We start from the raw sequence: 18,304 nt of genomic DNA on the forward strand, positions 1-18,304 counted from the left end.
GTGGCCTACCAGTAAAGGTTCTGGCAAGAGAAAAGCTGTCAGCAGAGGTGACTCTCTCATTTGGCAGCTACAAAGAGTCTCTTTGACTCCTCTCTCTCTCTCTCTCTCTCTCTCTCTCTCTCTCTCTCTCTCTCTCTCTCTCTCTCTCTGTTTTGACTTTCTCTCTAACTTTACTCTGCTAAGCCATTGGCCCAAACAGCTTTATTTATCAAGCAATAAATACAACACATCTACAAAAGGATATCCCACATCACGGACAGGAAACAGTGAGGAGAAAGTCATGTGTATGTTGAGGAAATAAGGCTTCAACTCATTAATGATAAGAAAAATTGCCAGTTATAAGGCTTTCATTGCCAAAATCAGGGACAGTCTGACGATCACAACAACTCCATCCTGATTAAGGTAGAGAAGTAAAGAACTGATGGCTGGGGCATAGCCCAGTCAATAAAGTGCCTGCTATGCAGGCGAAAGGACCTGTGTTTGAGCCCCTGTTCTGTGCCCCCACATAAAAGCTGGGCCCAGAAGAGTCGGACATAGTAGTACATAGTTAGACTTTTATTACTGGGGAGGTGGAGATAGGAGGATCTCTAGGGCTCACTAGTGAAGCAGCTACCTAAATAGTAAAGCCCCAGAGCAAAGAAAGACTGCCTCAGAAGTAAGGTAGACAGAGCTGAAGAGGTGGCTAAGGGTACTGGTTCCTCTGCCAGGGTTCAATTTCCAACACCCACATAGCAACTTAAACCATCTACAACTCCAGTCACAGAGATCCGTTGACTGCTGGCCTCCGTGGATACTGCATGTTGTGGATACTGCGTGTCTGTTGTGCACAGACAAACATGCAGACAAAACACACATAATCATAATCATCTAAGGTGCATGCACACAGGAAAACCAAGGTGGATAGCACTAAAGAATGACAGGTGAGGTGGTTCACTGGGTCATGCACATGTCGACATAAACATACACACCAGAATCATGAGGAAAAGAGAATTAAGGCAGCAGAAATTTCCTTAATAGTTCAGTGTCACCTGACAGTGGAGTGGAAATGTTGAGGCTTATAGTATACCAACAAGGGCTAAAACATTCCCTTAACCTTCTTTCCGCTGTGAAGTTGGGGGAACAGGTAGGCAGATAAAGAAGATGAATATTTATTTACCTTGGTGTCTTTAAAGTTTAATTTCTTTAAGGACAAGATTGGTCTTATACCTGAGAGTAATAATGCCTTGAATAAACTATTTGGGTGACTAATACATTCATATGGACTGGCTGTCATAATGGGGCATATTAAATGTAGACTATCTTTATTCATTTATAAATACTTGATATAAAAGTAATGAATTTGTTAAAATCCAAAACACAAATAAATATTAAAAACATAGGGAAAATCATCTTAAATACACCTATTAAAATGGAGAGCTGCTGTCCAAACATTAGCATAGTTGTCTGTGTTTGTACCATGTCGAACATATAGTTCTGTATTATAATGTGTCAAATTATTTTATTTCAAGGTGTTTGACATTGCGATGCAAATTATACTTTGACAACTTATTATCTCAGCGGGCTTATTGTGGAAAAATGAATTTTGACCACAAGAATGAAACTCTTAGCATATCAGTAAGTATCTTGACCCCACATTTTTATTATTAGTTGTTTCTGTTCTTTTGATGAGACGTTGATCAACCTTATCTTGTTAATCTTTAGAAAATAGAAATTTATTTCTAAGCTAAGATGATCTGTCCTAGTATTTTTCACATTGTTACTAATAAAGCTAGTAGCTTGGATTTTTTTCCCCCAGTCAGATTGTTTTCTTAGGATGATAAGTAGAGTTTTATTTTCAGTCTAACAATTGTTAATCTTGTCTACTCCTGTTTAAGTTTTGCACAGCACCATGTAGGACATTATAGAAAGTCCATTGTCTGTAGTCCCACTGTGGGAAACCAAGAAGATTCTGCCTCGTAATTTAGTTATCTGCTATAGATTCTTTGGTTGTGGAAATGTGTACAGAACGTGTGGTGTGGGGATATGGATTAACAATTGTATATGAAGATAAAAAACAGTTACCCACTTTAAATAGTAACTGCTATCCTTGATACCATAATTTTATCCTTCTATTCAAATATTCACAGGAAATATTTGATATTTGGGGTGCCCTTGTCATTTAGAACCTCTGCATTTTAACCAAAATAGGAAATATTGGCCTTGCCTTATTGATTGATTGATTGATTGATTAAATTTCCACTGGTAAATTGTGTTCACCATCTCTCTATCCACTATTTTTGAGATCCAGTTTTTTAAAGGTACAAATTTAAAAGTATGGGGAGGAATTAGGCCTATGGTTGGTGGGTAGTATGTCATGATAACCCATTATTTTTACTACAAAAGTACAAGAAATCCAAAGAAATTACAAAAATTCTATTTTTAAAGACATTGGAAAGCTGTGGAAGCAACAGTGACTAGATGAATTGAAATTCCAAGAAGTGGGAGAGCGTGTCCAAAGTAAACTAACATTGCTGGATATTTTCCTTCCTGGAGGCATTTGCTGATGTCAGAATTTTTGTGGTGAAGGGGACTTCTGAGACTAGGCAGCAGGGCTTGTGGATTAATAGGCACATGACTACTATTTCAGTTCATTCTTGAGGGTTTTGGTTGTGCATGGCTGGGCAAAGGCACCAGAGCCTAAATCTTAGTAAGACTGACTATAAATCCACTCCAGGCCTGATTTTGTAACATGAGGGGGCCTGGCCTGCTTGTTGTTGGGGTTTTCTGTCCTGCCCGTACCCCCAGCTGTTTAGTCCTAGAGAAAAATTGCACAAAGATCTCTATAAGTTATAAAGCTGATTGGCCCATTAGCTCTAGCCTCTCACTGGCTAACTCTCACATCTTGATTAACCCATTTTTCTGATCTATGTTAGCCATGTGGCTCAGTACCTTTCTTCAGTGGGGCAGCTCACATCCTACTGCTTCTGTGGTCTGGGCAGGAGTGGGAGGAATCAACTTCCTCCTTCCCAGAATTCTCCTGTTCTCATTACATCATTTCTGCTTCCTGCCTGGCCAATCAGCGTTTATTTAAAACATGATTGACAGAATACAGACAATTCTCCCGCACCATGATTTCTCCCATATTAACTGTCAGCTAGCCTTAGCATAGTATGTCCTAGTCAAATGGAAACTTGACTCCACCTTGGTAGGCTAGCTATTATGTCGGTTAACATATCTGTTTTTATGCAAAACATTAAGTATAAAGTAAAAAGACTTGAGTCCCTACCATATAGTTTGGAGTCAAGCAGGTTGGTCCATGCTCACCATCAGTGTACCAGTGATTCTAGCCAAAATCAAGGAACAAAAGAAAGGGATGATAAAGGAAGTCAAATTCCTTATATTTATACTTAACCAGGCCGTCTATATTATGAAATCTATATAACAAGGAACTAAAATAGTTAAATGCAACTAGCAGGGTTACAGAGACAATTAACATTCAAAAGTGAATTATATTTTTATATATAGCAGCATGATCAAAAACTGAAATTTTAAAATACCATCTATAACAACATTAAGATATAAAATACATAGAAATCTGACAAAATATCTAAAATATCTGAAAAGCCAAAAGAAGTAATGAGAAATTAATGAAGACCTAAGTGAGAAATCCATGGTTGTCAGGATTCAAAAGACTCAGCAGGGTCTGGGGAGAAGTCCCATCCAGTAAAGTGCTCTGCAAGTGTTAGGACTTGAGTGTAGATCGCCAGCATTGCATAAAAGGCCACACACCAACCCCAGAGCTCTATAGGCTCCTCGCCAGCAAGTCTAGAAGTCTAGCTGGATCAATGAGCTCCAAGTTCAATAAGAGACCCCGTTTTAAAAAAAAAATAAATGTGAAAAGGATTGAGGAAAACAACTCTCTCTCTCATACACACATGCACACACATACTGCATACACTTATGTATATAAAGCATATATGCATACAGCACATACAATTCAACATGTCAAAATTTTGGTTCTTAGATTCAACACCAGTTGTAAAGTCACAAGCTTTTTTGTGGAAATTGGTGAGTTGGTTCTAATATGTGTGGAGAGTAGAGATGCAAAGGAACTAAAATAGTTATAATAACTTTGAAAAGGAAGAACAGTATTTGAAGACTTCCATTAACTGAAGACTAAAGTAATAGACAATAAGGTTCTGTTACATAGTGGCTCTCAACCTTCCTAATGCTGTGACCCTTTAATACAGTTCTTCATATTGTGGTGACCCCAACCATAAAATTATTTTCATTCATGAAAGTTGTGGTGACCCTGTTATTTCATAACTCTAATTTTGCTGCTGTTATGAATCATAATGTAAATCTGTTTCCCAGTGGTCTTGGGTGACCCCTCAAAGGGTTGTTGAGACCTATCAAGAAGTTGTGACCCACAGATTGAGAACCCCTGTGATATAGAGCCATCCAGATTATGGAAACGAAGCACACAGGGAATTTACAGAACGATGGATATGTTCTTTATTCTGAATTGCAGTTTCATACTTAAACATATTTATTACAACTTAATTAAATTGTGCATTTTGTGTGCAGTTTTCTGGATCTTATTAAAATTAAAAAGGTTTTCTTACATTTATTTGAGATTTCATGCTGCAGTGTAAGTATGGAGGCCCAAGGACAATTTGCAAGTGTTTATTCTTTCCTTGTATTCTGAGAGTCCCTAAGAATGAAACTCAGATGCTCAGGTTTGGCCCCGAGTACCCTAACCTGCTAAGTTATCTTGCTGGCCCTCTTGTTGTTGTTTCCTTTTCTTTTTGTCTCAAAGCCATAACAGTTACCAGAGAACTAAGACTTGGAAATGTGATTGATAATTAAAAGGAAAAGCAAGAATAGAGCCAAACTCATGATAATAGTTACTGTAGATAGTAGGCTGGTCTCTTACCACAAGTGATATGTTTCATGAAATAAGAGTTATCCATAACAAAGTACAGTTTCAATACAGATTTGTAATCCACACAAAACATGGTTCTAAAACTTTTAAAATGTAGTATTTGATATGAATAACTCATTGATTGGCTTGGCTTAATTGCCAGCTGGATGTAGGTAAAGATAAATATAACTCAATTCAAGTAAGTCAGAAAGAAATATGCGAGCAACATAAAAACAAAACAAAACAAAAAAAACCACCGAACAGAGCCGAACAGGACAAAATTAGCAGGTTTTGTGAGAATGTAATTGGAGTTCCACTAAGAACAGAATGAGCAAAGAACAGAAAAATGTTGAGAACAGAAGTATTTAAGGGGCCAAGAGTATCAAACTTAACCTGTTCTCAGATTCTTTCACAATCTGGGAAGTGCTCTTAATTTATAATAAACCAAAACATGAGGGCTACGCTGAGGTCTCTAGCACAACCACTGCAAAGAATGTCAAGTGAATACATGTTAAAGGCCAACTAAAAGAAACTGCTTAGTGAGAAGCCAGGTATGTCTATTCACATTTGGAGTGCTCAGGCAAGAGGATTAATACAAATTAGAGGCCACTGTAGGTTATAGAAGGAGACCTTGTCTCAAAATAGTCAAAAGAGAGAAGACAGCAAAGAACATTTGAGACAAACACAAAATAGTGAGAAATAAAATGTAGTTACCAGTAATTACATTATGCCTTTGTGGGCCAAGAAAGTATATTAAAAGCAAAGGTTGCCAATGTGTATAATAAGATTGTGAATCAGTTCTGTTAGAGGGAGACTTGAAATAATATTAACATAAGGACAATGAAGATCCTGAGTGAAAACATGGAACAAAGGTGTGTCATCCAGATAGACAAGAGAACTTACACATTGCTGCTAACAAAATGAAGTTTCCGTAGGCTCGAGACCAAAAGGAGTGCTTCGTAGGATTAGAAAGTTACATTGAAAAATACTTGTATAGTCAGAAGACAGGAAATACAGGAAAACTGGATTAAAGGGCAAGATAATAGTTAAATATAGGTGGAATTTTCACTCTTAGTAATTAATGGAAAAATCATAAAGTCATTAAAGTTATACAAGCCTTATTGTATTACCAAAATTTTGACCCAGTAGCATAAATGTAAAACACTGGTGGATTATAATTTTTGGTAACTGCCTTTGGAACATTTACCAGCATAGACCATTTTCTTGTCCTTGGTGAAACATCTTAATAAGTTTCAAAGAATTAAAGTTATAATTGAATGAAATTAGAAATAACAGTACCTAAAAGTCCCAAATTTATAAAATTACAGATTTCTAAATGATTAAGGAATCATAACAAATCACATGGGAATTAGAAGATAATTTCCATCAACAATAAAATAGTAAAACATGGCAGAACTTGAATGAGGCATTGTAGCACTTTTCAGAAAGGAATTTGTGGCGCTCTATACATGTTTCAGGAAGGTAGATCCAGCAATAGTGGTCTATCTCTGGAAGCTAGGAGAAGATAACTAAGAATTCGGGTACAGAGATCTCTGTGAGAGCAGAAGAGGAAAGGAGAAAGTACATGTCCAGGGGTAACAAGACAGTGGAGACTGCAAAGCAGACTGACCACGACTCCCTCATCTAGACAGACACTGCTGTAAACCTGTGGGTCAAGGGTGATCATTTCATGAATTATATTGGATTTAAATTATTGGATATTCCTTTGGTTCAACAGGAAAAAAAAAAAAAAAAAAACAACTGACTTTTATCCCAGACACAAGTAAGGGGATCGAAATGCTAATTATTCTTACTTGACTGATGTGTGCTTCATATGTGTGGAAATAAACACACCATGCTCCATTAATTTGTGCTACCCTTGCCTCCTAATAAAAAGTAAAGTATTTTCATGAAGATTTAAAAAAAAAATAGGACACAAAAAACAATTTTAAAAAGTAGCCACAGTAAGGGAGGCTATTGCCTGGGGAAAGTTAATTTTTGGTACATAATAAAAGAACTTATCTAGATGTTTTTGAGAATAATAAAAGAAAAAAAAAAAACTTGGGTCCATTTTAAAATCACCAAAGACTCAAACGAGAAAATGTAGTTCCTCAAATGGAGGCTAAGCACATGGGCAGAGTTCAGGTTGTTAGTCACAGCGAAGCACAAAACAGGCAGGACTGGAATCTCGGTTGGTAAGGAAGCGGAGTCAGAGCTACTACATTGCTATTGGGAGGAAAGTAGCATTAATTTGAAAACCCATCTACTTTTGCATGTAAATTCAAGTAAAATAAATGCTTATCTCCTTAGGGGCATTGTGTCTTCCAAATGTGATATACAGTATATATTTAATTCAGACTTTGTAAGCCTTTTAAAATATCGAAAAAGGAGCGTATGCTCATTTGAGAGTAGCATATGCCTGATACTTATATAAAACTGGTCTTTTTTACTTTGTTAGATATATAGTATGTCTGCAGTTTTGTCAAAATAAAATAGAATATCTCTTTATATTATTGTCTCAGGAAATTATGCAAAAGGAATGCTTTTAATATCATTAATTGATTTTGTTGTTATTACCATGGAGAGTTTAAAATTTATTTTTAAAAATGTCTTTCAGTCCATTCCCAGTGTTCTTGGGTAAACCTCTTTAAGTGGATCTGTTTTGACAATCTCAGTTATTAAAGCTGTGTAACCACTAGATGTCACTATGATTCTAGTAATGAAAAATTATCTCAGTACTTTAAATGCTTAACTTGGTAACAGTTTTAGAAGAACTAGTTTAAATTGTTTGTTTTAATAAATAATGTTTGGTTAAGTATTAGATTTGTTGTCATACCTTTTGAATTTTGGTATGTTAGGTTCCATTAAGGTCACAAAAAGTACTCAATTTAATTTTTTAAAATTTATTTTCTGTGTATGGACTTTTGGTCTACATGTATGTCTATGCACTAAGTGCATGCCTAAAACCTGAGGAGGCCAGAAGAAGGCATCGTATTTTTGGAACTGGACTTACAGATGGGCATGGATCGCATTGTGGGTGATGGGACCTGAATCTGGGTCCTCTGTAAGAGCATCTTGACTCAGCCCCTAAGTTTAATTCTTTTAAAGTGAAACAAAAATTGGATAGCTTGCTGTTACAATATAAAATATTTTGAATGGAGTACATTCTTTCAAACTTCTAAATGATCTTAGCTTTACCTCTCTCTCTCTCTCTCTCTCTCTCTCTCTCTCTCTCTCTCTCTCTCTCTCTCTCTCTCTAACTATAAACCTATTTCTTGTGATCACCCTTAAAGGTTCAGCCTGGAGAGGGAAATAAAGCTTCCTTCAATGACATGCGTGCTTTGTCCGGCGGTGAGCGCTCTTTCTCCACAGTATGCTTCATCCTTTCCCTGTGGTCCATTGCCGAATCACCTTTCAGATGCCTGGATGAGTTTGATGTCTACATGGTACTGTTGAATTTTAATTTTTCTAATTTTTATTTGTTTGGAATGTTTTGAAAGGAAGAATCTTTTGTTTCCCCACAGCAGGGTAGGCATGCCTTGCCACATTAGTTTGTGATGTTAGTGGTGGGAAAACCCTTATAGGTGAGTTATCTCCAAGGCTACTGTGGTCCTCTAGAGACCCAGCTATACTCCAGCTTTTGTCTAACGATGTACATTGTGAGTGTCCACCTGGCAGACTTTCTCTCCTTCAGCCTTTTCCCTAGCTTATTGCCATCAACCTAGAAATATCATAAAGCTTTTGCTTCTTAACACAGAGCTTTTGTAGACTGGTTCCTTGGGTTATGGCCAGGCTTTTCAAAAGAATAACATAAAGGCAAGCTAGGTAACAGAGATGCAAGAACATTTTTCTTTAAGGGTTAAAAAAAAGGTTGTGAAATCTTGGTCTGCTACAATTTTTCAAATGACTTAGATTTATCCTTCAGGGGTCTCAGTTCTCCATGTAATAGATGACGGTATTATTTGCTACCTCATTGGGCTGCAGTGAGGCTCAGACGAGATTCTGTGTCTAACAATGCCCTTACTATTGATGCATTGTGGTCTGGGTGCAGGCTCTACAGCAGCGCTTGTTGATCACCTTGGACTCTATTTACTGGAGTACTTGGCACCTGACCTCCCTCTGGGATGTGTTTTCTTATCGCCTCTACACTCTTTCTGGATTTACATTTTCTGTGTCCTCTTTCTAGTCTGACTTTCTACCTCCCAGTTCTGATATCACCGAGTGTTTGAATTTTTTGGTTTGCTTTCTACAGTATTGTTAATTTTCTGGTCACGTGTAGATTTGATGTCATATATATTCCTCCCTACAGGCTCCAAATACTATCTGTTTATAGACCTACTTGATGGATGTTTTCTGTCCTGATATCTCATTTGCAGTCTAGATTTCCCACTACCTACCATTCCACCATCCAGTAAACTGTCAGCATCCGAGCTCAGTGTATCTGAGACCAAGTGGCTCTTTCTCTCAAAATGTCTTTCTTTTCTAAATTTTTTACCTTGTTAATGACAAATTATCATTACCACTCTAATCACCTAGCTCTAAAACCTGTGTATATCTGAGTAACTCTTCCTTTTGACTTACACGCTGACTGGTCCTTTTTGATCCTCTGCAAATGTTTCTACCCTTTTCTTCCTCCTCGTGTGGCTCTGCTTCCTCTTGTTGTTTACCTCCAGCTGCTGTAGTATCCTCTTGAGCTAGGCTTTCGGACTGTCTTGCTACTTCTGCAGCCCATCCTCCACATGTTTTAGGAGAGTTGATTTGTAAAAACAGGCCTGACTATGATAACTCTTTTAAAAGCCCTAGTTGGTTATATCTAAAGTATTTAATTTTGTAAGGTAATATTGAGACCCTTAATGGTATAAAAATTTTAGCTGTACCAACCTGTAATTTTCCAAGCTCCATGCCCGTCTAATGTTTTCATACATTGTGTGTTCAAGTCTGCTTATCTTTCAATGATGCTGATTTGGTGATGCCTTGTGACTACCAAATTCTAAGAAACTTGATAAATTTGAAACTAGACATGTTTTGTCTTTATCCTGAGGAATTAGCTATTACTGTACTTTTAGATTAATTCTGTAATAATTGTGTTATTGGTATATTTTCTTATTATTTTAGTTGTTACATGTGTTTGAGAGAGGAAGCCATAATATAAATACTCATGTCTATAGAAGTGACCTGGGAGAATATTTATTCAGTTATTTTCCTTTTATAGATTCTGATACTATTTTTCTATAAGTGATCTACGTGGTATTGTATGTAAAGTAATGAACCAAATTCTAGAAGTTTGATTCAGCCAATAGAATTTGCTTTTACAGGAATAGCTGATGCAAAACCAGTCCTAACTTTTATCATTTTTTTTTTCAGGATATGGTTAATAGGAGAATTGCAATGGACATGATACTTAAGATGGCAGATTCCCAGCGTTTTAGACAATTTATCTTGCTTACCCCTCAAAGCATGAGGTAACTTCTTAAAACTTTTTGTGAACACACACATATGTGTGTGTTTTGTTTTTCTGATTACATGTAGAAGTGACGTACATAACTTAACCCCCCTCCCTACACATACAAGGCTCCAAAGTCACACCTGCCAGATGAAGGTGTCTCATTCTGTAGGTCTAGACCTGTGTGTCCTGATACCCAGTATCATGAGACTCAATGGGTCTTCCTTTCAGAGCATCTTTCATTTTTAAATATATGCACCATCTAACAATGGGAGAGAAATCTGTATGGATACACACACACACACACACACACACACACACACACACACACACACACAGAGTCCCAGCCAGCCAAAGTAGTCCTGAGTGAAAACAGCATGGGACTGGCATGGTTTTAAATACAGAAGTAAATAACCAGGGTGAGGGGGCTTTAGTCCTTTTCTTGCTCAGCGGACATAAGATGCCTTCTGCTTTCCTAGGTGCATAGACTTTTATTCATGTCCTGCCCCTTCTTTAAGAAATGAATGGACTCAAAAGTAATTTTGACTTGATTATATTTTGAATTTGTTCCTTTGTGGTTTTTTGACCAGCTAATACAAAGTGATTTTAGTAATTCTGTGTAAGACAAATGACTCAAGATTTCCTCCTCTTTATTCTTGGTTACCTAGAAACACTAGTCTTAGAAAGAGCTCTGCTCTGCTAGCCATCCTCTGCCATGAAGGATTGTTCCTCTCTTCTAAAGTCCTGTGATTCTGTGGCAGTTTGATTTGGAATATACAGGCAGCTCTAGACAAGAACAAGAATGTAAAGTAGCTGACATAAAATCTTTTGTTCTCTTTTCATCCAAATTGGAAATATTGGGATCTAGCAGGAAGTTTTTATTCATTGATTGCTCATATTGTTGGGGACTGAACCAATGGTGAATGCAAATATTTAATGAGTAGAAACTTTTTTGGGGGGAAATTGAGTGTTTAATTTTGCTTCCTCTAGCTCACTTCCTTCAAGTAAACTGATTAGAATTCTTCGAATGTCTGATCCTGAAAGAGGGCAAGCCACATTGCCTTTCCGACCTGTGACTCAAGAGGAAGATGACAACACCAGTTGACAACTTAGTGCCTTGCCCTCCTGCTGAAAGATTGTGAAGGGGGTCTGGACAGGCAGATGAAATAGAATGAGACTGGAGAGATTCTGAAATAGAAGAGGCTCCTTTCATCTGATCCATTGATTGTGGAAAGCCTAGAAAACCAGCCGCTGCCAATAGATAAAATTACGACTGCTTTCCTTGTGAAAACCAATTTCACAATACTGGTTTTAAACTTTTTAAGTTTGCTTGCTTTGGAGTTTCTGTGTTTTACTTGTTTGTTTTTACCATCTACTTTTATAAATTTTTTCAGGAGTAAAATTTTGTACATATGCACATGTACATATCTGTTCAGTTTGCATTCATTTCTATAGTATTTTGTAAGAATTATAATAAAAGTTTGAGCACCTAATGTTTACTTTTGACTTCCAGATTGTTACGGTCTAGTTTTTAAAATTAGCAAATGTCTCAGTATGGAATAGGGGGATACAGTACACAAGATTGGATATACTGCACATTTAGTTTAAGTATTAGAGACCTACATAAGTCTGGATATACTAAGCAAAATCTTTGCTTGCACATTGATTTTTAACACTAGGGTACAACGATAGATTTGGGGTATAGTTTTTATTTTTTTATTTTTTATGGTTTATTTATTTTATGTGCATTGATGTGAAGGTGTCAGATCCCCTGCAATTGGATCTTCAGACAGTTGTGAGCTGCCATGTGGGTGCTGGGACTTGAACCCAGGTCCTTTGGAATAGCAGTCGGTGCTCTTAACCACTGAGCTGTCTCTCCAGCCCCTGGGGTATAGTTTTTAATCACTATATTTCAACAATTTTAAGTTGGCAAAAGTACCTTTTATTAGGCACTTTGATAAATCACTGAAGTGTTGCCAGCCCCAACAATGCCTTCTCCTTTGTCCTTAAACTGTCATCTACCCAAGGAAGAACATGCCAGGGCTGTGTGATGGAGTTCTCATTTTGCCCTGTAGCCTGTCTCCCTAGTGTAAAAGCTCTTTGTTTCTGGTGGTACTGCCACTGCTGGTGTGTGTGTGCGCAAGAGGATCGCCTAGGCTTGCCTAAGCTATATAGTAAGTTCAAGGCCAGCCTGGGCAGCTTTACCCATCTTAAAATAAAAGTGAAAATGAGGACTGAGAACACGAGAGCAGGACTGGGAAGATCGGGAGGTGCGTGCCTATTGTCAGAGTAGCTAGGGTCAAAGCCTGTGTTTGATAGTGGAATGACATTAGAAACACCCTGATTTTACAGAGAGTGAAGAGTTTCTACACTGATGAGTTTATTGTAAAAATTGCTATTTTTGACTTTTCTTTAAGAAAACATGAGCATACTAGTGCCTGTGCTCTGTAACAGCTACTAAGGTTAGGACTAACCTTTAAACTAACATTAAATAGCAGCAAGAAGCACTCCCTATATTATCAGCAATAAGAATCAGAATACATATTTATGAACTTGAAAAGGAAATATTTTGAGAAAAGTACTATTTTTAAAAGCAAGCATACTTATATAGTTATTGAAAAATCTGATTTTGTTTTGGTGGGGAAGAGAATGTATTCTTAGAATAGTTGCCAAAAATCCAAACGCATTTCTAGTCTGATACAGAAAGAGGAAACTGCTGAGTGTTTTAAACTTCCCACCCACATATGCAGCATAACTCGTTTGTATCAGAACTATTTTAGCATACATACATTTTTCTTTCAAATAAAAAGTGAAGTGGAATTTACCAGTGCGTTAATTAGCTAAAGAGTTTCAGTGATTTGAGTTCTTGTAGCGGTTTTAAATGTGCTTCTACAGAATGAGAAGTACAACCCTCGGATTCTGAGCTTCTCCCACTGAAGGCAGTGCTTTATGGGAAATGGAGCCCTCAGATCCCAAGCTTCTCCCACTGAAGGCAGTGCTTTATGGGAAATGCAGCCCTCAGCCTGAGCTTTTCCCACTGAAGGCAGTGCCTTATGGGAAATGCAGCCCTCACAAACTGAGCTGCTCGTGCTGAAGATGTGCATTATGGGAAATGCAACCCTCAGAGTCTGAGCTGCTCCTGCTGAAGACAGTCAAAACGTTTTATTTTCAATCTTAAGTGAAGCCATCCTGTGTTAGTAATAACATCCGTTGGAAAAATTTAAAAGCTATTGTTCTTTTAAACTATGTGTAACTTCCAAAAATAAAACGTAAAATTTATATGTATTAAGGTTATGCTTTTATGAACTGGACAAGGGCTAATTGACTAACTTGGGCCAATTCTTGAACAGATATTTATACATGTCATTCAGGTAGATCTAAAATCCCTAGAGAACCCAAAACAGCTTTGATTTTAAAACTTAACACACTCAGTGTTCTTCCCAGGAAATGATCAGAATTATTCACAAAATGACAAGAGTAGTTAGTCTAGCCAAAGTATGTGTATAGTTACTAAAATTAATAAACAACTTAAGTATTTTCCAAGTTTTCATTTCTTCCGTTCCCTTTCATGTGTGGGAGGACTGGCTCAAATTCTTTGTAAGAAACTGGGCATTGTATTGTACCAAGAGTGCTGTGATTGAGTGACCCAGAATGCCTAGCCGGAAGATAAGAATGATCATGAGTTCCCCAAAGAGCTACATAACAAGGACCCCCCCCACACACACACACACCAAATTTTTCCTTGAATACAAATTAGATGTAGGAATAAAGATTAAATGTGTATAATGTCCTAAGGCAGTATTCCAGTCAATATTGTTAATGCTTTTACACAGCTATTGCTGCGGTGTCCCCTGGTGTCCGTGTGTTAAAAATTTGGTTTCCTTCTAGCCTGTGGTGGTAATTGGGTAGTAGTGGAACATCAGGAGGTGGAGCCTACTGAAAGGAAGTTAGGTGTTTGGTGATGGGAGTTGTATCCTTGAAGCTGCCAACTTGACCCCTTCTGAGGTTAACCCCAAGGGTGTGAAGGAAGTCAGTGAGGATTCTGGTTACTGAGGTGTGACTGCTTTAGTTATAGAGGGCCGAGTCAACATCTCAGCTCCTGGGCGTGCACTCAGCATTGTGTATACAGTACATCCTCTTTCCCCCTTCCTTCCCTTTAGCAGGTAATACCTTTCACAGGTGGCCGCAACAGCAAATCCCTCCCACGTTCCAGGAACTTGCATTGTGGAGACAGTAGACAGAGACTGCTTGTTTGTTCCCGGCCGCCCAGACCCGAAATAATCACTCAGAAACTATTAATTAAATCACTGCCTGACTTATTAGCCTGGGCTTCTTACTAACTCTTACATCTTAACCCATTTCTGTTATTTTATATTTTACCACGAGGCTTGTGGTTTACTGGTAAGGTTCCCAGGCGTCTGTCTCTTTTGGTGGCTACATGGTGTCTCCCTGGATCCCTTCTTTTCTCCTCTATCTCTGCTTGGAATTCCCGTCTTGCTCTATTCTGTGCTGCAATAGGCCCAAAGCAGCTTCTTTATTAACCACTGGTAATAAAACATCTTCAGTGCTAACAGAGAGGAATCCCACATCAACCTTCCTTGCTCTGGTTAGAGTGTAACTTCAAATAATGGAATCTGGCAGAATTATGTAGTCCCAGGCTAGATCTGAATAGACAGTGAAGAGAAGCGGAAGTCCTGCGTTGGTCTCTGAATACTCAAGGACTCTAAGTGGATCCTCTAGGCTTGACAGGAGCGAACTACTTTCCTCATGGTTGCCATAGGAGGAAGCTGAAATTGCTCATGTGGAGAAGCCGTGATACTGGTAGAAGAGGTATTGTGCTCTTACTCTACAGCTATTCAAAGCTTCCTGTGTCTCAAAACAGGAGAGATTCCAAGCCAGAATAAACCAAATGAGTTGTGGAATTAAAGGACAGGACACTGTTTCAAGACATTGAAGTTCAGAGTGGTTTATTTATAGCTAGAGGAACAGATCTTCATACTTGAAGGTAAATGTTATAAAGTAAAACTAAATCTAATTCATAAAGTACTGGATACAAAATGTCACAAATCTAAATGGCCTTGAGGAAGCAACAGAAAGCCAGCTAGTCTTACTGAGAAACACTGAATTGGAAGTGCCATGATTAGGATGCGGGAAGCTAAGTAAAGTGATGGATGCATAGTAACCTGGGGAACAGGAAATGACAATAAACTAGAATGTCAAGACTGTGAAAAGTACCTTTGGCCGAACCCTGGTGCCTGTAATAAAATGAGAGTGACATCTAAGGGTCCAAACTTGCATCTCATTCCTGTGTGCAAGATGCTGACAGCTTTGCAAATTTAGAAAAAGGCTTCAGTGCAAAAACCAATCCCATATTGTCAGGCCTCCTTAAAAGGAACAAAAACTGGTCTCAGGGCCCCAAAGACCTAAGCCCTGTACTGAAAGTTAGCTATTAATAAAAATGGCACCTTGCTTTCAACTTGGAAAAGGAAGGGAAAAAAATCCAAGGTCAGACAATGTAATCCTTTTGCTAGGGCATCAGCGTCAGGAAAATTTAGGTAGGTGTTTAAGACTTTTGCAGTGTTTCCTTCTGGCTAGGCAGTGATGGCACACACTTTTAGGATCTCTGTGAGTTCTAGGCCAGCCTGGTCTACAGGGCTGTTGAAAGAAACCCTGTTAATACCTTTAGGCTTTCATTCCATACCAGTGTCACAGCGAAGCTCTTTGCAGTTAGGACCTGGCACCCTCATAACAGGTCTCAATTGCCTGTAACTTCTGTTCCAGAGGACTCAATACCTGGACTTCGTGGTTACTAGGTACACACAAAGTACACATATTTACATCATACACAGAAAAGCACAATAGAAAAGTTTTGAAAAGAGTTGTATTAAAAGTCATGGAAGTTCTAAGATTTTACATGTAGATAATAGACTGGAGCCCCCATTAAGCTTACAGGATATATGTCACTGGACTTTAGAGTTACCCTTGATTGGAAAAGCTGTGTGCTTTTCCTTTCCCTATTATAATGGTTCTAAGCGAAGATCACCACTTCATGCTGTGTTTGAGGGGAAATAGTTATCCCGTTGGTACAAAGGACTTAATCCCAGCACTTGGGAAGCAGATATCTGAGTTTGAGGTCAGCCTGATCTATAGAGGGAATTCCAGAATAGCCAGGGCCACACAAAGAAACCCTGTCTCAGAAAAGAAAAGAAAAAGAAAAAACATGGTACTTGTGGTAGTTTGAATGTAATTGATCACCATAAACTCACAGGGAGTGGCACTATTGGGAGGTGTGGCCTTGTTGGAGTAGGTGTGGTCTTGTTCGAGAAGTGTCATTGGATGTGGGCTTTGAGGTCTCAGTTATGCTCAAACCATGCCCAGTGTCTCAGTTCACTTCCTGTGGCCGTTGGATCAAAATGTAGAATTCTCAGGGGCTGGAGAGATGGCTAGACAGTTAAGAACACTGATTGCTCTTCCATAGGACCCAGGTTCAATTCCCAGTACCCAGATAGTGACTCACAACTGTCCATAACTCATGTGTGGGGGCATAGACACATAGGCAGCCAAAATACCAATACACATAAAATAAGTTTTAAAAAAAGATGTAGAATTCTCAGCTCCTTCTTCAGCACCATATTTACCTGCATGTCACCATATTCCTAGCCTCCATGTTCTCCATGATAATGGACTAAACCTCTGAACTGTAAGCCACCCCAATTGTTTTCCTTTATAAGAATTGCTGTGATCATGGTGTCTCTTCACAGCAATAGAAACCCTAAGAGGGTACTCAGTATGCTTCATCTAAAGAGCCTTTAGGTCATGAGACATCAGGCCTCAAGCAGATCCCAAAGTCATTATGACATGCAGCTCTTACAGCATCTTGAGAGACATATTTCCCATGGGATATGAGATGTGAGCTGTGGCCATAGTTTAGACTGGCATATCCTGTTCTGAAGATGATGACAAAATCCCTTGTGCTGTATATTCTCCAAGATCCTCGCTTCACCTAACAGGAGATAGGATATGGCTCTCTTGGAACAAGGAACTCCAGTGGAAGTGACAAAGAAAAGGGATCAGCTGTGCTGGAGCCGAGATCACCTTATAAGAAGTGTTTGCTGCTACCAGGCTACCTTGTAAAGAAACACAAGCTAGCCTGTGAAGAGAAATCTTTAGGTCCAACCATCCCTGGCCCCGAGGCCCATTTCTACCGTAGCCACAATACAAGCATACCACAGACTCCAAACCAGTGTCAGCCAGCTGAACACTCAACACCGGAGGTGATAAAATGCTTCTGTTTCAAGTTACTAGATTGGGGGTTGAGCTATTATGGAATAGTAGTAATGAAACCACCTCCGCTACCACCCACCATTCACCTAATGCGACTCCAGATCTTTTGTGGGTTGCCTTCCATTTGTATATCTACTATACTGTGTAGAAGGTTTTATTCTTTTTCTCCCACTCAGCATTTAGAACATTTTCCATGTTGTGCATGCCAGGTCTCCTCTCCAGTGGCTACATTGGATGCCAACTTGAGATATCTTTCATATTCTACTTGCCTGAGCCTCTACTGATAAGGCGGTAGATTGACTCCACTGCCTATACCCCAAACAGCCATCACAGATGTCCTGGAGCATGTCCTCATAGGTCCTTCTGTGAGTGGTTTTTTTAGGGGTGGGTGGGTAGATAGGATGGGGAGGGCAATATGATCACGAATAGCAATGCTAACCCAAAGGGCACACATGACTTTTGCTTCAGGGTCAACTGTGCCAGCCAGTCTACACTAATCACACCAAGGAGGACTAAACAAGCAAACAGGATTTACATTCACTAGGTTTCTACATTTGACTTACAAAAAGAACTAGTGGGCCTGCTGAAGGATTAAATTTCCATCAGTTACCAATCTCTTTCCCTTATTTCCCTCTACGGTGGTCCTTCTGGGTGGTCTTCTAATGTCACCTCAC

The 18,304-nt window shown here is 38.7% G+C and overlaps 1 protein-coding gene across 3 annotated transcripts in view; it reads left to right on the forward strand.

Moving 5' to 3' along the window:
- Nucleotides 1-13,861, forward strand: part of Smc6 (structural maintenance of chromosomes 6) — a 62,034-nt gene extending 48,173 nt beyond the window's left edge. For all 3 annotated transcript variants that reach the window (XM_057770667.1, XM_057770659.1, XM_057770653.1), the window contains 4 exons: nucleotides 1,509-1,614; nucleotides 8,197-8,349; nucleotides 10,268-10,365; nucleotides 11,337-13,861. In XM_057770667.1, the coding sequence (XP_057626650.1) occupies nucleotides 1,509-1,614; nucleotides 8,197-8,349; nucleotides 10,268-10,365; nucleotides 11,337-11,451 (472 nt within the window). In that variant the 3' untranslated portion in view covers nucleotides 11,452-13,861. The remainder of the gene's footprint in view (nucleotides 1-1,508; nucleotides 1,615-8,196; nucleotides 8,350-10,267; nucleotides 10,366-11,336) is intronic.
- Nucleotides 13,862-18,304: the final 4,443 nt, after the last annotated feature.

This window comes from Chionomys nivalis, chromosome 1 (genome assembly GCF_950005125.1).
Source record: "Chionomys nivalis chromosome 1, mChiNiv1.1, whole genome shotgun sequence".
In the NCBI taxonomy this organism is placed as follows: domain Eukaryota; kingdom Metazoa; phylum Chordata; class Mammalia; order Rodentia; family Cricetidae; genus Chionomys; species Chionomys nivalis.